General features: G+C 58.3%; 9 protein-coding genes across 9 annotated transcripts; 5 read left to right on the top strand and 4 right to left on the bottom strand.

Moving 5' to 3' along the window:
• Positions 1–4,856: 4,856 nt before the first annotated feature.
• PHYSODRAFT_330682 (hypothetical protein) lies at positions 4,857–5,327 on the top strand (the record flags this gene model as incomplete). Its single annotated transcript, XM_009527383.1, has 3 exons — positions 4,857–5,057; positions 5,096–5,154; positions 5,198–5,327. The coding sequence occupies 3 exons, from the start codon at positions 4,857–4,859 to the stop codon at positions 5,325–5,327; spliced, it is 390 nt and encodes a 129-aa protein (XP_009525678.1).
• Positions 5,328–6,207: 880 nt separating this feature from the next.
• PHYSODRAFT_559159 (hypothetical protein) lies at positions 6,208–7,558 on the bottom strand (the record flags this gene model as incomplete). Its single annotated transcript, XM_009527382.1, has 4 exons — positions 7,325–7,558; positions 6,750–7,226; positions 6,580–6,675; positions 6,208–6,519 (listed from the first exon to the last, which is right to left on the bottom strand). The coding sequence occupies exons 1-4, from the start codon at positions 7,550–7,552 to the stop codon at positions 6,208–6,210; spliced, it is 1,113 nt and encodes a 370-aa protein (XP_009525677.1). The 5' UTR covers positions 7,553–7,558.
• Positions 7,559–7,797: 239 nt separating this feature from the next.
• Positions 7,798–8,304, top strand: PHYSODRAFT_314345 (hypothetical protein; the record flags this gene model as incomplete). Its single annotated transcript, XM_009527381.1, has 2 exons — positions 7,798–8,233; positions 8,279–8,304. 2 exons carry the CDS (start codon positions 7,798–7,800, stop codon positions 8,302–8,304), a joined length of 462 nt encoding a protein of 153 aa, XP_009525676.1.
• Positions 8,305–8,381: 77 nt separating this feature from the next.
• PHYSODRAFT_504174 (hypothetical protein) lies at positions 8,382–9,332 on the top strand (the record flags this gene model as incomplete). The annotated part of the gene is made up of 2 exons (XM_009527380.1): positions 8,382–8,731; positions 8,804–9,332. 2 exons carry the CDS (start codon positions 8,382–8,384, stop codon positions 9,330–9,332), a joined length of 879 nt encoding a protein of 292 aa, XP_009525675.1.
• A 59-nt stretch (positions 9,333–9,391) lies between these two features.
• PHYSODRAFT_285813 (hypothetical protein) lies at positions 9,392–10,402 on the bottom strand. Its single transcript, XM_009527379.1, has 2 exons — positions 10,380–10,402; positions 9,392–10,015 (listed from the first exon to the last, which is right to left on the bottom strand). The coding sequence occupies exons 1-2, from the start codon at positions 10,380–10,382 to the stop codon at positions 9,683–9,685; spliced, it is 336 nt and encodes a 111-aa protein (XP_009525674.1). The 5' UTR covers positions 10,383–10,402; the 3' UTR covers positions 9,392–9,682.
• Positions 10,403–10,964: 562 nt separating this feature from the next.
• On the top strand, positions 10,965–13,265 carry PHYSODRAFT_544074 (hypothetical protein). The gene is made up of 2 exons (XM_009527378.1): positions 10,965–11,204; positions 11,284–13,265. The coding sequence occupies exons 1-2, from the start codon at positions 11,049–11,051 to the stop codon at positions 13,144–13,146; spliced, it is 2,019 nt and encodes a 672-aa protein (XP_009525673.1). The 5' UTR covers positions 10,965–11,048; the 3' UTR covers positions 13,147–13,265.
• Positions 13,266–13,290: 25 nt separating this feature from the next.
• Positions 13,291–14,211, bottom strand: PHYSODRAFT_559151 (hypothetical protein; the record flags this gene model as incomplete). The annotated part of the gene is made up of 1 exon (XM_009527377.1): positions 13,291–14,211. One exon carries the CDS (start codon positions 14,209–14,211, stop codon positions 13,291–13,293), a length of 921 nt encoding a protein of 306 aa, XP_009525672.1.
• Positions 14,212–15,524: 1,313 nt separating this feature from the next.
• PHYSODRAFT_314340 (hypothetical protein) lies at positions 15,525–17,851 on the top strand (the record flags this gene model as incomplete). Its single annotated transcript, XM_009527376.1, has 2 exons — positions 15,525–17,527; positions 17,593–17,851. 2 exons carry the CDS (start codon positions 15,525–15,527, stop codon positions 17,849–17,851), a joined length of 2,262 nt encoding a protein of 753 aa, XP_009525671.1.
• A 111-nt stretch (positions 17,852–17,962) lies between these two features.
• On the bottom strand, positions 17,963–19,356 carry PHYSODRAFT_500600 (hypothetical protein; the record flags this gene model as incomplete). The annotated part of the gene is made up of 5 exons (XM_009527375.1): positions 17,963–18,442; positions 18,536–18,581; positions 18,672–18,907; positions 18,978–19,049; positions 19,141–19,356. The coding sequence occupies 5 exons, from the start codon at positions 19,354–19,356 to the stop codon at positions 17,963–17,965; spliced, it is 1,050 nt and encodes a 349-aa protein (XP_009525670.1).
• Positions 19,357–19,419: the final 63 nt, after the last annotated feature.

Genomic DNA, 19,419 nt, shown 5'->3' with positions numbered 1-19,419 from the left:
AGCTCACGGAGTTGTGGAAGTAGACGCGCGTGAAGTACTTGGTACCGTAGGTCAGGCTGGAAATTACCGTTTGGAACGGGTCTCCTCCTGATAAATCCGTCACGAGAACCGTGCTCGCTGGCGCGACACCCTTGACAACCTCCGTCACCACTACAGTCGGCACCGCACCTCCAAGCCCTCCGATCAGATTGGTGGGGGTCACCCCCGAGAGCATGCTGACGTCGCCGATGTTGCATATCGCTGGGTTTTGCCTGCACCCGCTGAAGGTGACGAACCACGAGTAGCCGTCCGCATTCGTCTGGCGCGAGATACGTACACCTCCAATTGAAGGGAGGGTCTGCAGCGCTTGTTGAATCCCTGGACCGGCGTCATAGGGCGACAAGTTGGCAGTAGTCTGGGTAACTGAGCCTACTGTGTACGCTAGCTGAAAGGTGCCATCCAAAGGCAAAGATCCCTGCTGAGTCACCACCACGGACGCTAGGCTGCTCGTTCCTTTCAGCAACGTCGAGTCTGGCACCAAAGTGTCGATATTGCCCGCGCCAAGCGGGGAACTGCCCGGGTTCGAGGTGAAGGTGATAGTCCACGAGTATTCATTCTTCAGTGAGGGCGCTGAGCGCGTCACCGCCACCGTCCCGATGTTGGGCAGCGCTTCGAGCTTGCTCTTCATGGTCGTGTCGGACGCGTCGTGGTCGATCCGGTCGGTCGTGTGTCCGCCCAGCGTCAGTTTGAAGTAACCCGAGACTCGATTGCCAGGCTCCGACGCCGGAACACCGGAGAACGGCGTCGTGCCCTTCGTGTACACGATAATGCCGGCCCCGTTGCCCTGGAGGAGGTTGTTCGCCGGTCGGAGGAGCATTGGGGGGACATACCCACTGTTCTGGAAGGTGACCCGCCACAACCGCTCGCCCCTGTCTCTGTTGGCTTGCGGTAACGCGGTCGTTCCGTCCGTCACTACAATGGTCATCGAGGCATCTAGCGTGGCCAAGGCCGCTTTCATGGTATCCACGCCGACATTGTACTGAAGTGGCACGGTGTCTGCGTCTTTGCCTCTCAGGTACGTCAGCTTGAACGTGCCGCTGACAGGCGCTTGTCCCTTAGTAGCCTCGGTGATATCGATTCGACGGTTGCCGACGAGGTCGTACGTGTTGGCTGTGAGCATCGGCATGTCTCCCTGATAGCCCACGACTGCTGTAAACGTAACCTTGAAGCCGGACGTACAGCCCAAAGCAAGACAGGGACTACAAGCCGTCGTCTGTCCGCCATAGAACACCACTGATACGGTGGTGATCGACTTGAGCTCCTCCAGCACAGCTTTGATCTTTGCCTTCGACGTCTCACTCGACTGGATGGGAGCCGTCGTTTCCCCCAGGAAGTTGAAGGAGAAGGTGCCTGTGGTGCTGTCGGCGTCGCAGTTCACCTGCTGGATCTCGCTGGTCGGTGAGCCGGTGTAGGTGTTCGTCAAGCGCACGAGCTGGACTTCGCCCATGGTGGCCGTCGTTGTGGAAACTGTTTGGACTTCGTTCGTCACTGGAACAACCAAGCGGACCTGCTGCACCTCGTCCACGATGGGGTTCGAGCCGTACTCGACTCGGTACGAGTCGAGCGTCGCTCCACCGTCATTCTCTGGGGAGCTTAAGCTCACCGCGATGGTAGTTCCGTCCACAGAAGTTAGAGAGACATTCGTCGGGACGCTGGGAACTTGAGCGGTAGGCACGCCGAACTGCGGTGTCGAGAAAGAGTAGGGTCCTACCCCCGCGGCGTTGATCGCCGACACGCGGAAGTAGAACGGGACGTTCTCGTCGACATGGTACGCTGTCACGGACAAGTCACTGAGGTCGGTCACCACGAGGCTGTCGAAGCTGAGTCCGGTGACTCGGTCCTTGCTGTTGAAAGGCGGGAGCACGCCTTTCGTAGCTTCCGTCACGTCGATCTTCGGTGTTGTGCCGGTGAGGGCAAGTGCGTCTGGTTGGAAAGCTGGCAGATCGCCGAGGTTATCCAAGAAGGACACAGTCCACGCGTAGCCTTTATTAGGATCCGCACTTGACCTCGTGACAGCCACGCTGCCGATTGTAGAGAGCATCTCAAGCTGCGTTTTCATCACTGCGGCACTCGCGTCGAACGGCATGTAGCCCGTGCGCTGGCCCTCAAACTCCAGCGCGAAGACGCCCCCGAGTACAGAAGAAGTGCCGTCCGTGACTGCAGCGACAGGGACGGAAATCGTGTCCCCACTCACCGTTCCAGTAGCGCCAAAGGTGACGCCTCCGTCTATGGAGACAGTCATCGGCAGCAGGTTGCCCGCGTTGCCGTCAAAGGTGACACTCCACGTACACGTCTGCTTCGCTCCAGGCGTGGCCGTGACGGTGACTTGGGCGACGTTCGTCAGACGCTCTAGCTCCGTTTTGATGATGTTGATGGTGCCGTCCGTGACGGTAGAGAGCGAGATGGTATCGTCTCCAATCGTGACGGTAGTCGCAGGTCCCGCGCCACTCGAAGCTGGCATTGCCTTCATTTGAACGACGTTGCCCGGCTGGTTGGCGAACGTCACTAGCCACGTACACGCGTGCGTAGCAACATAAGCACTTGAGCTCACAGTCACAGGGCCGGCAATGCCAGGGAGCTTGCTCAGCTCGGCAGCTATCGAAGTAGCGCCCTTCGTACAGTCTCCATCGCCTGCTTGATCAACATAAATCGGTCCAGTCTTCGAGATGGCCCCGCCCTCTGTGTTACTCGTGTAGATCAGATGAATCGCAGTCTGCTTGGACACGATTGCGTCTCCTCCGATGCCCGTCGTGTCTACAGTAGTGACGGCGATTTGCTGGACTTCAGGCTGCGTCGGCATGCACGTTCCGCCGCCTAAGGGGTTGGCGAAGATCGGTCCTGTGGTGGTCGTCTGCCCCGCGAAGGTCGTCTGGAGCTGGAAAGATGTCGTCGGTTTTACATTGGTATTTGCCGTGGTCACTTGAATAGTCTGCACTTCTTGAACGGTCCCGGGTCGTGTCCGCGTGACGAGCAGCCCCACAGATGATGTTGCGCCATCGGTACGCGTCTCGCCAAGGTTCGTGATATCTTTTCCCAGCTGAAGGAGTGACCCTTTCTCCGTAAGGAACGAAATGGTCCAGGTGTACCCGCCTTGCAGATCTGGCTTGGCCGAGCGCACGACATCCAGCGTGCCGACTGATCCCAGCGCTTCCAATGCGCTCTTCATCGTTGCAGCGTCGCAGTTGTAAGGTAAATCCGCTGTCCAAGCCGAGTTGTAGCTCAGTTTGAACGAACCCTTGAGCTGGTTACCTGCGGACCGCTCTGTGACCACCACATTTGCGCCTACAGCGGTCAGCGACTTGGACGGCACCGTCAGGAGCGGTAGGTTGCCCGAGTTCGACTCTCCCGTGAACGTGATGTCCCAGTAGTAGCCGTTCTGTGCGTCTGGGCCAACTCTCGTGACGTCCACAGACTCGATGGTGTCGAGCGTTTCAAGCGCCTGCTGCATACCGGCATCCGTAATATCTGGCGCGAGGCTTTTCGTGACGCTCCCGAGAAAGCCCAGCGTGAACGTGCCTCCGGCAATCACGTTGCCTTGTGTTGGTGTGCTCAGCACCACGTTCGCGCCACTACCTGTGAGAAAGTTGCTCGAGAGCGTCAGCTGTGGCACGTTGCCCAGCGCCGTGCTAAACGTGATCTTCCACGTGATGCCCCCCTGCGCGTCGGCCGTCGACTTCTGCACACTCTGCACACCTGTCGGTCCAATATTTGCCATCGAATTGAGGATCTCCATCACGCCTGACCGATCTCCAGACTCCTGCGCGTTGAATCCGATCACGCCGGAGCGCTGCACACTGCCTCCGGTTGCTGTGGTGTCGAGCTGCACTGTGAAGACTCCTCCCAGCGTCTCCCCGGGTGCTGCACTCGTCGTGATCGTCTGTACTTCGGGCGTCGGCGTGGCGCTCGTCGTCACGCGCTGCTGCTCCTTGACCAGGCCGGCGTACGTCTGCACGGTCTGCACCTCGTTGGCGCCCGTGTTGGCGCTCGTTTGCACCACCTGCACCTCGCGCACGCCCGGGTCCGGGTCCCATTCTACCAGGTACGCCGACACCGGCGAGCCGCCGTCCGTCGCGGGCGGTTCCCAGGCCACGGCCAGCGCGTCGGGCCCCAGCACATCCAGCGCCACGTTCAGCGGGGCCGACGGCACCGACACGGCGGCGTACGCGGCGTGCACGGCGCCGAGCGCCACCCATGCGGCTGTCACGACGTGCCGCATCTCTCGTTGAGTGTGTCCTGCGCGGCGAGGTCTCTTGGTGAGAGGGCTACGCTGCCCGGCCGGTTGCCTCGTATCTTTTTGTGTGCCACACATGTGTCTCTTCAAGATATGGGTACAACTCGTCGACCAGCGAGATTTTCGGTGTACGTCACCCGCTTCGAATAGAGCGCGGCGTGTCCGTGTCGAGCTCCGAAAGTCTCGTCGCTTGAGTATCATCACTTGGCGGTCTCGACAGTCATAAAGTGCAGCTTCCAGCCCCGCGTTGAGCTTCAGCCAACCGGCGTCTCGTTATCCACACAAACACGAAGCTGGTATTAGGGGCCTGGGCAAGAATGGCTGGTCTCCTTCGTGCCCAGGGCTCTTAGGTAGCGCGCCGACGTGCCGCACATTTGTGGTAAGACTGCAGCTGTGCATGTGACTCAATGAGTGCCATCCATTACCCCTGCACGGTGAGCTGAAGAAGATCCACAGTCCGTGAACAAAAGTCGCAGAGCTGATGCGTGGCCAGATCGCTCTCGTCCCTCTCGTTCATGGTTTTCAGACGCCCGAGCCCCGCTTCAGTTCTCGATTTCCCGAGTCCTCATAGCAGCAGCGTGTGCTCATGGAGGGGCTGCTGAATGAGCACGAGGAGACCGCGAGCTGGTTCCTCATTCCTCTTATGCTCGTCGTGAGGAATGTCCTTGAAAACCCCTCGACACGAGGCTTCGACGCGTTCCCTCGATTACCGCTTCCCTCCGATGTTCTTGTAGCTGTCCTGTGGCACTCTTTCCCTCCCAAGCCGTGCGTCAACTGCGCCGACAAGGTCCAGTTAACCGAGCTGTGCTCACGCACGATTTCAAGTACGACGACGGCGTCATGGCCTACGGCGGCTACGCCGACTACGTGCGCATGCCGAGCGCGTTCGCCTCTGTCGGACGTTGCTGCTCCACTGCTGTGCGCTAGTGCGACCGTGTTCTCTCCGCTGAAGCGCCAGAACGTCAAGGCTCGCGACCGCGTCGGTGTCATTGGCAATGCAGGCTTCGGTCGCTTGGCCATCCAGTTCATCCATGCTCTTGGGGCTGCATCTATCTGAGCAGCACGGAGCGATTATTCGACATGGTCGTGGTCTTCTGCACTACGGGGAAACTTGTGTTCAACAACTTGGACGTGAGCTTCAGCGGCCAGCACAAGCTGTCGTCGCCGCATACACTGCGGGCGGACCTACATACAACTTCGACACCTTCGGCCGCTCCTGCTCATCGCCGTGTTCTGCGGGAACTTCAAAACCGATATTAGGGATGTATAAACTGATACGACTTCAGTTAAGGTAAGAAACCTGTTTTGTAGCTGCAAGCTACAAACTTCAAGAGACCAAGAATCGAGGGCCAAAAATTGGTACTTTACGTTCCATACTCGCCGAAAAGGTGGCCGCGAACTTACGGAAACGTATCGGAAAGACCGCTCGTTTTCTGCAGCGAAAACGTCCGAAAGGGCGCGATCTTATCCTCACATGTATGTAAGTTCGCGGCCACCTTTTCGGCTGTACCGCCAATATGGTACATCTATGCCTCTGAATAGTGATAAAAATGCGAGGCTATCACTACAAAAAGGATCGTCGTTCTTTCAACGCGAAAAGGAGACGCGCGAGGCCACTCCCCCCTCCTTGGCGCTTGTAGCGCTGCATTGAGGAATTGTACAGGAGTAGAGAGACCCTGCCATCCATGTTTGAACGAACTCCATCTCGAGACGCTACACGTTCTTCTCCATCTCGATATACAGTAGAGACTACACTATCGTGATAAATTGACGAAAAGTTTTCAGTTGGCGCAAGCATGTCGGTGCTCGCTGAAGAGCTTCTTTGACGACGCAGACACGCGACAAAAAGATATTATACTTCGAGACAGAAGTTTGTACGAGCTACCTACAAAAGCAAGATGATGATGTGCGGGTCCGTTTACTTTTAATTTAAACGTCTAAATGTCCAAGTCGTCATCGAGATCATCGTCGTCCCAATCCGGGTCGTCCTCATCAATGAAGAAAAGTGCGTTGTTCGCTCCAGCAGGGCCATTGCTGCCAAAATTGTTTGCATTTGGCCCGCTGCTAGCACCACCAGAGCCTTGGTGCATGTACGGCAGTTGGACTTGGCTTTTCGCGCGTTGCTCCACAGCGCTGATGGACAAGTTGAAGCTCACCTCTTCCTGCCGAACGGGGAGTGGGGCTTGGCCAGAGTTTTCGGGCGTGATGGGATTTGCTTCAGGTTGAGATTTCCGCTTAAACTCTGACATCTTGGCGCCTGCCAGCGATGCCTTCGTGCCGGCTTCCTTTTGCTTGGGAGCAGAATCCACCGCGGCAGACTGGCTGTCGACGTCACCGGCAGCAACGAACTCGATCTGTTTACCGAGCACATGAACGTACTCGAGAGTTTCGCTGCTTCGACCATTCTGGGGGAGCAAGAGCAGCACATTAAATTGTTAGAGGGGAGGACTAGACTACAGCCACTAGCGGAGTCAATTACCTTCTTCTGTCGGACCAGCAGCACAAACCCGTGCATACCCTGGGGAATCTCGCGCCTTCGCTCCTTCGCTAGGACCGGGTAAGATCGTAGCGACGAACGTGTTTCCACCAACACCGACGCTGTCGCCTGAGCCGCAAGCGCTAGCGCGACTTCAGAAGACTCCGCACCGGCATTCAAACGCGCGATCACCGACCCAATGACCGCGTGGCTGCGCAGTTGACGCAGAAACAGCAGCACTTGTTGCAGTGACGTCTGCTGCAACAGCACGTTCAGCGAGTCCAGCACCACGACCATCGGCCGTGCAGAGGTCGCTCCCTTCAGGCGGACTTTCGCTTCAACACTCTCAATATCACGCATCAATGTAGATACTAGTTGAGAGCCTGCAATGGACGACTGGAAGTTGCTAGCGTCGGCAGAGTAGTCGACGTGCGTGAACTTGTTTGAGGCTTCAACTCCTTGAGCCACGTGAGGCGAATCCTGCACGCCGTTAATACAAAGCAATTCATCGGTATAACAACAGTCAGCACCATTCTACTTGCTTGCAACACCAGCCACGGAGACTTCGTACGCCGTACCAGCGTCAGCAGCAGCACGTTGGACGTCTTGGCGGACTGCAGCAAGAGCTTCAGCATGGCCGACAGGATCACACGAGACGCGCCATGCGCGTGGCGGTTTTCTTGCACCAGGACGCACTCCGCTCGCCCCGAGGACCGCCAGATTGAAGGCGAAGCTTGAGATTCGGCATCGTCCCCGGACTTGGGCGCGTCCGACGTGACGCAGTGGTGCAGCAGGAACTCCTCCATCCTGGCGATGACCACCAACGCCAATGTGACCTCGCACTTAACACGAATCTAAAGCGAACTTAGGCGAAACGACGCAACGGGCATCAGGATCGCGCACGTCTAGCACGAACGACATGGGAGAAACATTGCTTGGTACACGTACAGCAGTAAGGTGTTCCCTTTTATTAGTATGGTTATGCTGTACAATCCAAGCCTCGCTACCGCTTCACGCAATGGCTGCGGCTTCAAACGTGACGGCGCTGTCGATGGCGTCGTCCAACGCCAGCGATGCAGCAACTCGACGGCTGGTAGAAGGACTGGGGTGCGACCTGGACATCTACAACAACTTCATCGAGTCCGAGGACGGCCAAGACATCTTCATCCAGGCTACAATGTGCGAGTCGCGTATCGTGTACCTCAAGAACGCTCGAGCTGGGTGGTACGGACCCGTGCCGCAGGCGGATCTCTTCTCGGCCATGTGCTCGGACGAGTGTCTCCGTAGCGACGAACTGCACAGGAAGGCACTGTCTCTATCGCGCTGTACGTGCACTGAGGTGTCTGCTGACACGTTCGTGAGGCACGACTTCTGCCTCGAGAGCTCCGCTCGCCTGCTGTGTACCCATCTGAGCGAATGCGGCCACTGGGGCTGCCAGCTCGAAGACTTCAACTGCCTGCGCTACGAATGGGACCATCTGTATCCATGTGTGAGCTCTCGTGCATCACTTAGTGTAGCTATAACGGCGCTAGCGCTCGCTGCGTCTTGGCTGGTATAGCGCTCGTAGATACTTGCTAATGGTTACGTGAATGGATACATTGAGGTTACACTCTATTTAGCAAATCACCACCGAAGATGACCACGGATCGCGGCGCTGGATGCATCCGTTGGTCGCTCTACCGAGACGCGGCGTGCTCGGAGACAGCTTGTTTGTTGAGCGGAAGCCTCCCTGTTGATCAGGTGCGGTGTGCGCAGCCTCAAACGCTCCCGAACTCTCCTGACAGCGCTGCAAACTCGACGCTTTTCGCGCTGGATTCGACTGGGATTCAGCTCGTTCCGGAGCTCCAGCAGCGTCTGCAGTGCCTTCTGGACCGGGAACAAGGTGTCAGGAGTGACAGCAATGAAGCTTCAATGTACTTAGGCAACGACGCGGTCCCCGTCGCCGTGGGAGATCTCACTTTAGGCTCCAGGGCTGCAGAATTGGGGTTGGAGGCCAAGACTATGCTTTTTTGCAAGCTGGAGCTGGACGTGCAGCCTGAAGCGGAGACTGCAGTAAGCGAACAGGAAGGTGGATGGTTCTCGTGGAAGTTGGCGCGGGCGGGGGAGTACCGAGCGCGCGGGAACGAGGCCTTCAAGCAGGAGCACTACAGCGCGGCCGTGCGGCTCTACAAGCGAGCGTTGGCGTGGCTCGAGCCGCCGATCTTGCGGTCGGACGCCACTCTGGACGCGAAGGTCGAGTACTCGGTGGAGGAGCTGCAGCTCGTGAACCCTGTGGCTGTCGCGTGCTACGCCAACATGGCTACATGCTATTCGAAGCTGGACGGCGACGGAGACGTGGATCGCTGCATCGCTGCGGCGTCGAGCGCGCTGGACCTGGATGCCTCGCACGTTAAGGCTCGCTACCGTCGCAGTCAGGCTTATGTGTCGTCCAAGGAGTTTGAACTAGCGGTGGCTGATCTCACCAAGCTGCGCGAGCTTGAGCCGGACAACAAGTTGTTCCGATCTGCGTTGACGCGCGCTCAAGCAGCCAGGACGCAGCTCCGCAAGAAGCAGCAGAACGCCTTCGCGAACCTCTTTGACAAGTAGCACTACAACAGGCACACACACACAGCAACGCAATGGATGGGAAGACGCACAGAGCCGATAGAGGAGGACCAGTAAGTTAAACAGGGAGGGACGTGTTCCATTTTCGCTCTTTTGCTGCGGGGTTACCACGACGACAGGAGACGGCAAAGGAGCCACGTCCTCACTCTACTACTAGGAGCGCGGTGTTTTCGCCACACGGGACACATTGTGCCTGCTCCGCTCGCCTGTCCTCGCCATCGAGCAGCAATCGCGTAGATCCATTCTTCAACGACGTTTCCCCCCTAGAAGAGGCAGTTGGCGGGCAATCGGAGCTTTCAATGTGGCGGCCATCATCGAACTTGAGCAACTTCTTACTCCTCGGCGGCAACAGCGCGAGTGTAGATGAGCTGAGCGTGGTGGGCCAGCACCTTCGAGATGGTGCCGTTCTCCTCCAGCTCGTGGATCGAGGCGCGGGCAAGCGCGGCGTTCACCTTGAGGCGCTCCACGATGGCCGAGGCGGTGATCAGCTTCATCTTGGGGACCTCCACCAGCAGGCGCTCGTACGTCTCCTGGTCGTACAGAACCTTGTTGGCGACTTTCTCGCGGACCTTGCCCTTGGACCATTTCTTCTTGCCCTTGCCCTTGCCACCGGCCATGGCGGCGGCCATCTTCTGCTCCTTGGTCTTCTGCTGAGTCTTCGGCGGCTGCACGGCGGCATCAGCAACACAAACGCGAACAAGGCGTTAGCACCAATGCACCATCTTCTTCATACTGCTCTCCATCTACAGAATGAAGCCTGTAGTGGTATTGGTCGCTGTCTGCCCATTGAGCTGGAGCTGGAGCTGGAGCTGCTGCTGCTGTATTGGCGCCTGAGTGCATTGATCCTGTGTTGTCCCTGTATTTATTGTTCGCTCCGTTCGTCCAATCCTCCGCTTCCTTTGCGCTGCATTGCCGCCGCCACGTCGGAATTGAATGCACCAGCGCTAGCACCCGCAGCAGTAGCAGCTCCGTCGCGTCCGGAGGCTCATACTCAGGCTATCATGTTGGTGTAGAGGCAGGCAGGCTTACCATGGTGACTTGTACTACGCTCCCTGTTTAATAGCTAGTGCTGCCGTATTGGGATTTTCGGCGCCGAAAGGCCGAGGCCAGCCATCCGATCGGCCTCGGCGGTCCCGATTTCCAGGACGAGGGTTAACCGGTTAAAACGCGCAGCCCGGTCACTGAACCGCTCGAAACTGTCACTCTCTCGAAACAGTGACAGCGAAAATCGGTCACTCCCTCGAAATAGTGATGTTACAGCGGACTGCAACCTGCACCTGCAAGGCAAGTGTATCTGCAAGGATGGCTGCGTTCTGGCGACCTGGCTCGACGCTGCAGGGCTCGGGAGCCGAGGCTGAAGCGGCTCGAGACCTGCCCAAGGACGCGGAGGTGCCGGCGGTGCAGTTCAACCCGCTGCACGGGCTCTCGCTGCGCGCGCAGAGAGCGCGGCTGCCGGTGTCCAAACACCGCGAGGAGATCCTCTACGCGGTGGAGACGCACACCACGACGATCCTCGTGGGCGCCACGGGCTCCGGCAAGACGACGCAGGTGCCGCAGTACCTGCTGGAGGCTGGATGGGCGGCGTCTCAGCCGAGAAGGGCCCAATTTAATGCAGAAACCCCGAGAAACAGGGTCATCGTGTGCACGCAGCCGCGGCGCGTCGCTGCCGTGACGATCGCGGGTCGCGTGGCCCAGGAAATGGGCTGTCGGGTCGGGGAGGAGGTGGGCTACGCCGTCCGGTTCGAGGAGAAGTGGGACCCGGAGCGCACCAAGATCAAGTTCGTCACGGACGGACTGCTGCTGAGAGAGACCATGCGGGACCCGCTGCTGTCGCGCTACTCAGTCGTGATGCTGGTATGTTGGCAACCGTGTGTGGCCAGGATTTAAGATATAAGTGATGTACTAACTGAGGGTTCTTTTCGTTTGATTCTAGGACGAGGCTCATGAGCGGAATTTGGAGACGGACTTGCTGCTCGGGCTGATCAAGAAGATCCAAAGGAAGCGGCCGGATCTGCGGGTGATTATCGCATCGGCGACGTTGCAAGTGGACACTTTCGTGCGGTTCTTCCGCTCAAAGAGGAAGGATATGGGGCAGAACGGTGAAACTGGGTCAACCAAGTCGTCGCCGGTGCTGAAGGACGTCGTTGCAGTGTCAGTGGAAGGACGACAGTTTCCCGTGGACATTGAGTACCTCCAGGAACCGTGTGGCGATTATCTGCAGAAAGCTATCGACACAGTGCTGGCAATTGACGAGCGTGAAGGGGAAGGTGACGTACTGGTGTTCCTACCTGGCCAAGAAGAGATCGATTTCGTCGTCAGAGCGCTCAACGACAGAGCCCCAACTCATATGCTGCCTGTGCCTCTGTACGGGACGCTGCCACTGCACATGCAGCAGAACGCATTCTTGCCGGCGCCTCGAGGAGTGCGACGCAAGGTGATCGTGGCGACCACTATCGCCGAGACGTCCGTGACTATCGAGGGTGTCGTCTTCGTGGTGGACGGGTGCTTCACCAAGCTTGCGTTTTTCAACCCGCTCACAGGAGTGGAGGCGTTGCTTACAGCGCCTGTATCTAAGGCTTCGGCAAAGCAACGAGCTGGACGCGCAGGTCGGTCACGCCCCGGGAAGTGCTTTCGCCTCTGCACACAAGAGCACTTCCGGACCAAACTCGCCAAGGAAACCATCCCGCAGATGCAGCGGACGAATCTGGCAACCGTGGCGTTGTACTTGCTGAGCATGGGCATTCAGGACCTGGCACACTTCGATTTCGTGTCGTCTCCGTCGCCAGAAGCTCTGATCCGCGCTCTGGAGCTGTTGTTCTCGCTTGGAGCCATCGACACGGACTGCCGTCTCGTAGATCCACTGGGCACACAAATGGCCGAGTTTCCAGTGGCTCCAGCGCTCGCCAAGGTGCTGTTGTCGTCGTTCCGCTTCGACTGTACACGCGAGATACTGAGCATTGCCAGTGTCTTATCAGTTGGAGATGTTTTCCTGGCTTCACGCGGTTCCAGAGAGCGACAGGAGAAAATCGCGGAGGCCATGGAGCATTTTGCTCATCCGGATGGTGACCACATGATGTACCTGGCGATATACGACGAGTTCGTGGACAACAACAAAAGCCGCTCGTGGTGTGACGAGTACTTGCTGAGCCATCGCGCACTGTTGCGAGCTACGGAGATTCGGCGGCATCTCAAGCGGTACGTGACTCGCTTCAAGTCGCTTGGAAATGGCAACGGCGGCGAGGAAGACTATGTGAGCCTTGGCAGTGGCAACGACGAAGACGACAAGGCTCGCAGTGCCGTCATCCGCAAGTGCCTGGTCAGTGGCTACTTTGCGAATGCTGCTAAGCTGCACGCGGACGGAGTGTACCGCACCCTGCGCGACCAGCGACCGGTGCAGCTCCACCCGACGTCCGTGTACTACCACATGGGCACGCTGCCCGACTGGATCCTGTTCCACCAGAGCGTGCTCACCACGGAGGAGTTCGTGCGCGACGTGTCCCGCATTGATCCGCGTTGGCTCGTGGATCTCGCACCCGATTTCTACCGTGCCAAGGAAGTGAGCGGAGCGATATCGGGCAGCTCTGGAGCGCTGGGGTTACCGTCCGCTCCGTCATCGACAGTGTCAAAGAACAAGAAGCAGAAAACCGCCAAGGAGCCCGACACTCCTCCTCGAGCAGCTACCGGCGCCGATGGCCGCATCCTGTTCCGAAAGCCGAAGCGCTCAGGCCAAGACGCCAAGTCCAAGCTGCCCGTGCACATCGGCAAGAGCAAAGGAGGACTGCGCTCGCAGTTCTAGGGTGGAGGAGGAGGAGGAGAAGGACGACGACGACGGACTTGCAACACACAAGGCGGACGTTGGAGGACCGTGATTTTTCCCGTCACGAAAACGTTCATTACTATCGATACAGCTACTGTACTACCTACCCACCCACCATTGCAGCTATACCTGGTACTGCGGTCTCTCCCCGAACTGACTGTCGGAGCCTGCTCGGAGCCGTCGATCTTCCAGCACCCGCATCTTCCTCTGCCGCCGCTCGATGGACTCGCGCTGGCGGTCGAACACGGGCACGCTGTAGTCCTGCAGCGACACGTAGGACGAGCCCCGCTGCGAGATCTCGCTGGGCGCGACGCTCAAGAACTCGTCCAGCACGCTGCTCGTCTTGGTGGCCGGGTGGCGGATGGCAAGGCGCAGGATCTCCTGGAAGCGCTTCTTGCGCTGCTCCACGAGCCGCACGTCGTGGCGCTTGAGATAGCTCCAGACGCCCGCGCTGGGCAGCGAAGGCAGCGCAACCGTGCGGTAGTTGGTGTTGGACAGCGGCGGCGCCTTCTCGAGCGCCGCGGCGCTGTGCGGGCTCAGCGGGATGTGGTTCTCCGGGCCGTCGGCCAGAGCCTCCTGCTGCGCGCGCGCGTTCTGGTACTCGAGCAGCAGGCGGCTGAGCTCCGTGTGCAGGTTCTTGAAGGCGCGGAAGCGGCGGCGGATCGTGTAGGTGGACAGGATGCCGTCCGGGCCCTTGATGTCCACGTGGTACATGACGACGCCCTGGTTGTTGATGGAGTGGTTGTTGACCTCAATGGTCACGCCCTGGTACGGGTCCAGCAGCCCCGTGGGGGTCAGCAGCTGGCTCGCAGACGCGTCGTGGTCCGTCTCGGCGTTCCAGAACTGGAAGACGTCGAAGCCGCTGGCCTCGCTCGTGTAGCTGTCGCGCAGCGCGAAGGGGTCGCCCAGGCCCGCCGCGTGCGGCTTGTCGAGCGCCGCCAGGCTGCTGCGGTTGTTGCTCGGCGGCAGCGGGAACGCTGGGTCCAGGCGCTCGGGCAGCGCCGACTCGCTGTAGCGCAGAGAGGGGGGAGCGACGACCCGCATGAGGGCTTCTTCTCACTTCACTTGCTTGCTCGACGCTCGGCCGATCGCGGAATGAAGGCGGAGTGGTAAAGAGCAATCTGGGTTCCCACTCGTCGGCTGGCTGAGCTCCGCCTTGGGTTGGTGTGTCTTTGGGCCGGTTGTTTGCTGTCCCAGTCGCACATCCGCCGTGAGTACCGGAAAATAGTTAGGCAACGAGCGCTGCTGTGGACGTACCTGCTGCTTGTGCAGCGTTAGCAACTGGGGGAAGGCTTGGTAACCCTAGAGCTGTCAGCTCCAGGCAGGGCGCCGTCGGTATCGGGAAGACGCGTCCGCGGGGCTGCTCGGTCGGTTGGCGAATGACACTGTTTGGTGCCTGGGCTGCCGGAGTATCGCAATGCATTCGCTGCGGTTACTCGCTCTCTTTCTTTACGGAACCGCCAGGTTATTGGCGCGTGTTGGATTTCAGGGCAACTCGGCTGCGCTCTATCCCGCCCGAGAGCACTAACACCGGCGATGGAGACTTGGAGCCGCAAGAACAAGCCATTGAATTTTTCATGAGCGCGCCGGAAGCGCAGCGATCGTTAAATGCCCACCACGTGGTGCGGCGTTCGCTGGCAACCTGCACCTTCCTGGGCGCCGCCGACTCCGCAAAGCGCGCACGACAGCGTTCCATTCAGTGGCCACTTGGCGTTTTGGCAGGTTTCGTTCGCGCCGGCGACCGGGCAGCGCGCGACCCCCGTCTCGTCAACGTGATGGGAAGGCTGAGACAGCAGCATTCGGCGCGAAGCTGCCATCACGCCGGCTGCAGTTGTCTTGCCCCATTGCGTCCCTTCAGGATTTGTCGGCCAATTCTGTAGTCAGACGGGAAGCCGGTCCAGAATGTAGCCATGTCGGAAGTGCGCAATTGCTTCAACTTTACTTCACTTTCGACTTTGCGGAGCCCGTCGGGGATTTGGCACACGTATCGATATTCTAATCCACCGCCACGTTGAAGCGAGCCATGTGCGCGAATGCGGGCGGGTCGAAAGCATTTCCATCGGCGCGTCTGTTTTCGTGATAAGTATATCGAGAACCACCACCCAGCCGAGGCCGCTATTTTTGCCCGCTTGACCTGGTCTGAGCCAGCCCCGCGCTGCCGACCAAGAACAGAATAGACGCTCTCGCCTTGGTCGCGCGTGGACCACCAAGAGCATTCACATCGACGACAAGCGAGCGAAGTTCTCACCGCTGACTGTGAGACAGCCAGACTTCCTATCTCCACTTCATACTTGAGCGGGCCCTCGGGGATGCCCCACGCCTAACGAAAGAGTTCTCTCGCTGTCGACTGCTTAACGATGGGCGGCGGCGTGTCCAAGACGGAGTATGAGCGCATCCGCAAGGAGCTGGTAGTGAAGGACCAGGTCATCCGGACCTTGCAAGAGCGACTGGAAAGCACCGCGTACCTTGGCCCGGCCCAGACTGGAGGGGACAACAAAGTGCCGCCCGACCGAGCGGCTACAGCTGCAGCCTTGCCCAAGGTGAAGGAATCCCGAGTGTCGAACGCAGAGCTGACGCTGCAGAAAGGTGCCAGCTTCAGCTCGCGGTTTACGTTGCTGCACGAAGCCAAGGAGCTGCTCGGAGACAGCATCGACCTGCCCGACAGCGACGCACCAAACCAATACAGTGCCGCAGCTGAGGCTAGAGGACTCGACGGCTCCTTCAGTGCTGGTCCCAATGGCTCCAAGGGTAAACTGAGACGTATCGAGGTGAGTGCCGAGGTCATGCCGAGCCGCAAGATCATGGCCACCAAGGAACGCGTGGTCTACCCGAAGAGTGAACGATCACGAGAGCTTCTGCTCAAAGTCCTGCAGTCCAACGTGCTGTTCAAAGGCCAATCGCATGGCGAACTTCGCGACTGCTTGGACGCGTTCTTCCCCATGCACGTCACGCCTGGCCAGACTGTGATCAAACAAGGAGCGCAGGGCGACAATTTCTACGCCGTTGAGTCAGGCCAGCTCGAGATTCTCGTGTCGATGGGAGGGGCTCCGCCTATTCGGTACGGATATCTAGGCCCCGGACTGGGCTTTGGCGAGCTGGCGTTGCTGTACAACATGCCTCGAGCAGCCACGATTCGTGCCGTGACGGACGGCGAGCTGTGGGCTCTGGAGCGAAACACTTTCCGAGAAATCCTGGCTTCGCACAAACTCAATCGACTCAACCGGACGCTGGAAGTTCTCGGGAAGATCGCGCTACTGAGCAAATTGACATCATCAGAGCTACAGCAAGTCGCTGCAGCGATGGACTGGGAGGAATTCGAAGAGAAAGCGGTAATTGTGCGGCAGGGCGAGGTGGGCGAGAAGTTCTACATCATCAACAAGGGCGAGATCGTGGTCACCCAGGTGGACGCCAACACGGGCGAGGAAAACATCATCCGAAGGCTGAAGGAGTCCGATCACTTTGGAGAAATGGCGCTGTTCAAGGATGAAATGAGGTCGGCCACGTGCACCGCCGTGACGAGAGTGCAGTGCATCACGCTCGAACGCGCTCAATTTATCGCCATGCTCGGAACGCTGCAGGAGCTCATGGACCGAGAACCAGCCCATCTCGAGGCGAAGGACCTCGCGACTCGGCGGACTTCAACGGAGGCGCTAGTGGATCCTGCAGACTACAAGTACTACATGCAGATCCCACGCGAAGAGCTGGAGGTGCTGCAGACTTTGGGACGTGGGGCGTTCGGACGTGTCCGCCTTGTACGCCACGCAGCTTCAAACCGCGCGTACGCACTGAAGTGCCTTATCAAGTCGCACATTGTGGAGAATAACCTTAAGGAGCACGTATTGAACGAGAAGCGCGTGATGCTCGCGCTTGATCACCCGTTCATCCTCAAGCTCTACACGACCTTCAAGGACCGCACACACTTGTATTTCCTTGTGGAGCTTGCATTGGGAGGCGAACTCTTCACGTATTTGCGCCGGAGGGACCACTTCGAGGAGCCCGTCGCGCGGTTCTACATCGCCAGTGTTGTGCTGGTTTTCCAGCACATGCACTCCAAGAGTATTATATACCGGGACCTCAAGCCCGAGAACATTCTGCTCGACAACGAAGGCTTCATGAAGCTGGCCGACTTCGGGCTGGCCAAGCTCGTGACCGACCGCACTTGGACGCTTTGTGGCACGCCCGACTACCTCGCACCGGAGATTATCCTGAACAAGGGCCACGACAAGGCCGTCGACTACTGGGCGTTGGGTATCCTCATCTATGAGCTCATGACTGGATCAGCCCCGTTCTACGCTCAAGACCCGATGCAGATCTACGCTCTCATTATCCAAGGAAACGTCAAGTTCCCAACGTACATGGGGTTAGTTAGCTTTGATTGTTGACTGTGGTCTCGAATTTGCACTAACTTCGATACTTGATGTACAGACGAGCTGTTGTCGACCTAGTGCAGAAACTGCTATGTCAGAATCCGGTACGGCGGCTTGGCAACATGAAGCACGGGATCAAGGATATCATCAACCACCGCTGGTTCTCGGGCTTCCAGTGGGACAGTCTGCGGAACAAGAGCATCAAGCCCCCCATCGTGCCCCAGGTCCGTGACGACTTCGACACGTCCAACTTCGAGGACTTTCGCCACGAAATCGAGGATCCTGGTCTTGAATGTGACTGGGACCCGGACTTCTAGACCAGTGTTCAAGATAATACAACGCATATTTAGTTACTTTGTTGTCAGAAAAGGAGGATCACTAAGCCTGGAGAAGGGCTACAGTAGGAAACTACTGATGTACTTGTACGATTAGAAGTCGGGCATTTTGCCGACAGCGAGTTTACGGTACTTATCAATAAGCTGCGCAGTCGTTTGGTCTGGAGGTGGGAACTGGCCGGGCTTGAGCTCTCGCGGCGGGTTGTAGACGTAGTTGATGAAGCCTTTCTCCAGTTTCATCTCGCGCGCCTTCTTCTTCCTGTCCGCATCTTGTCGTCTGAGCTCGTCGTCCACTTCTTCATCCAGAGAGAAAGCTTCGCACGGGTCAGGCGAGCTTTTTGTCGAACCCGGTTTCCAGCGTTGCAGGGTTTTGCTCGAGCTTTTGCTAGCTAGTGACGAGGACTGTGCGGATTTTGCTGGAGTCAACAGTTGCGCCAGCTCCATGACGCTCATTCCCGTCCTCACTGGAGTCGAAGTGGCTCTGCGAGACGAACTCTTGGTACTTCGTTGGTTGCGAGGACTGCTGGTGCCGCTGACCGTGTTGCTCAAATGATCGAACATCCTTGCGGCAGACTGAAATTGAACAGAAGCACAAGAGGATGCTCGTAAGTCAATGAGGTGGCAATGCTACCTTGCATCTTCTGATCAAGTTTGGGTTGTTCGTACGCTAGGACGGTGGCCGAATGTCACGCTTTGGGACGTCAGCTGTGCTCTGAGGTAAAACGATACCCAAAATCATAGTTTCGAGCGTGAGTTCTGAACGTTTGAGCCGTCGAAAGTATGATTCGAGAGGATCACATACCCGTACTGATCGTGACCTGGCGGGAACAACCGTCGGGCACTAGCTTTGGCATCCCCGCTGCATTTACAGTTGCGCTCTTGTCGTAGATCGCTCGAGTCCACACTGAAAACCTTTGGCGTCGCGAAGTGCGCTACTGCTGGCGTGTACGACGTGGCGGGTGGCAGCGTGGAGAACTCGGGCCGTGCTCGGAGATCCACGCGCGAACTGGCCGCGAGGTCGGCCGACTGGTTGATGAACTAACAGAAGGCGTGGACGTAGATGTAAGATACACTTCAATAGGATCCAGGTTTCACCGTGAATCCTTACGCTCGAGTGGTTCCGCGGGTTCTGTCCGGCGCGCGCGCCGTCCTGCACCGAGACCTGGTAGAAGCGCGGATTCTGGGTTGAAGTGGCACAATAAACAGCAGTCAGGGCCACGCAACGTCTGCGGTGAGTCAGCGTGGGGTCAGCGCGAACACTTGTCACTCACCTTGTTGAAGTTTAACTGCTGGTAGCTGTCGGCCAGTTGGCGCTCCACGCAGAACGGATTGGTCTCGACTTCCACGCGCGGCTCGCGCACGCGCTTCTTGGTGAGGTTGGTGGCGATCGGGTCGTCCTGCTCTCGGTGGAACTTGAGCAGCTCGTGCTGCATCTCCCGCTCGCGACGGCGGTCGGCATCGGACCGTGGAGATCTCTGTAGCGTCATGCTGGCGTTGGTTGGCGAAGTAGACGAATCCAGACGCCAGCTGGACGGATCACACTCGCGACG

This window comes from Phytophthora sojae, assembly GCF_000149755.1.
Source record: "Phytophthora sojae unplaced genomic scaffold PHYSOscaffold_4, whole genome shotgun sequence".
NCBI classification, from domain to species: Eukaryota; Oomycota; class Peronosporomycetes; order Peronosporales; family Peronosporaceae; genus Phytophthora; species Phytophthora sojae.
This window is presented reverse-complemented; position numbering and strand designations above follow the sequence as displayed.

Excerpts from the sequence above, each read along its gene's own strand:
- PHYSODRAFT_544074 (XM_009527378.1), top strand. The coding sequence starts at position 11,049 with ATGGGCTGTCGGGTCGGGGAGGAGGTGGGCTACGCCGTCCGGTTCGAG. Across the intron at positions 11,205-11,283 it reads GCTACTCAGTCGTGATGCTG|GACGAGGCTCATGAGCGGAA; the intron begins GTATGTTGGCAA and ends GTTTGATTCTAG.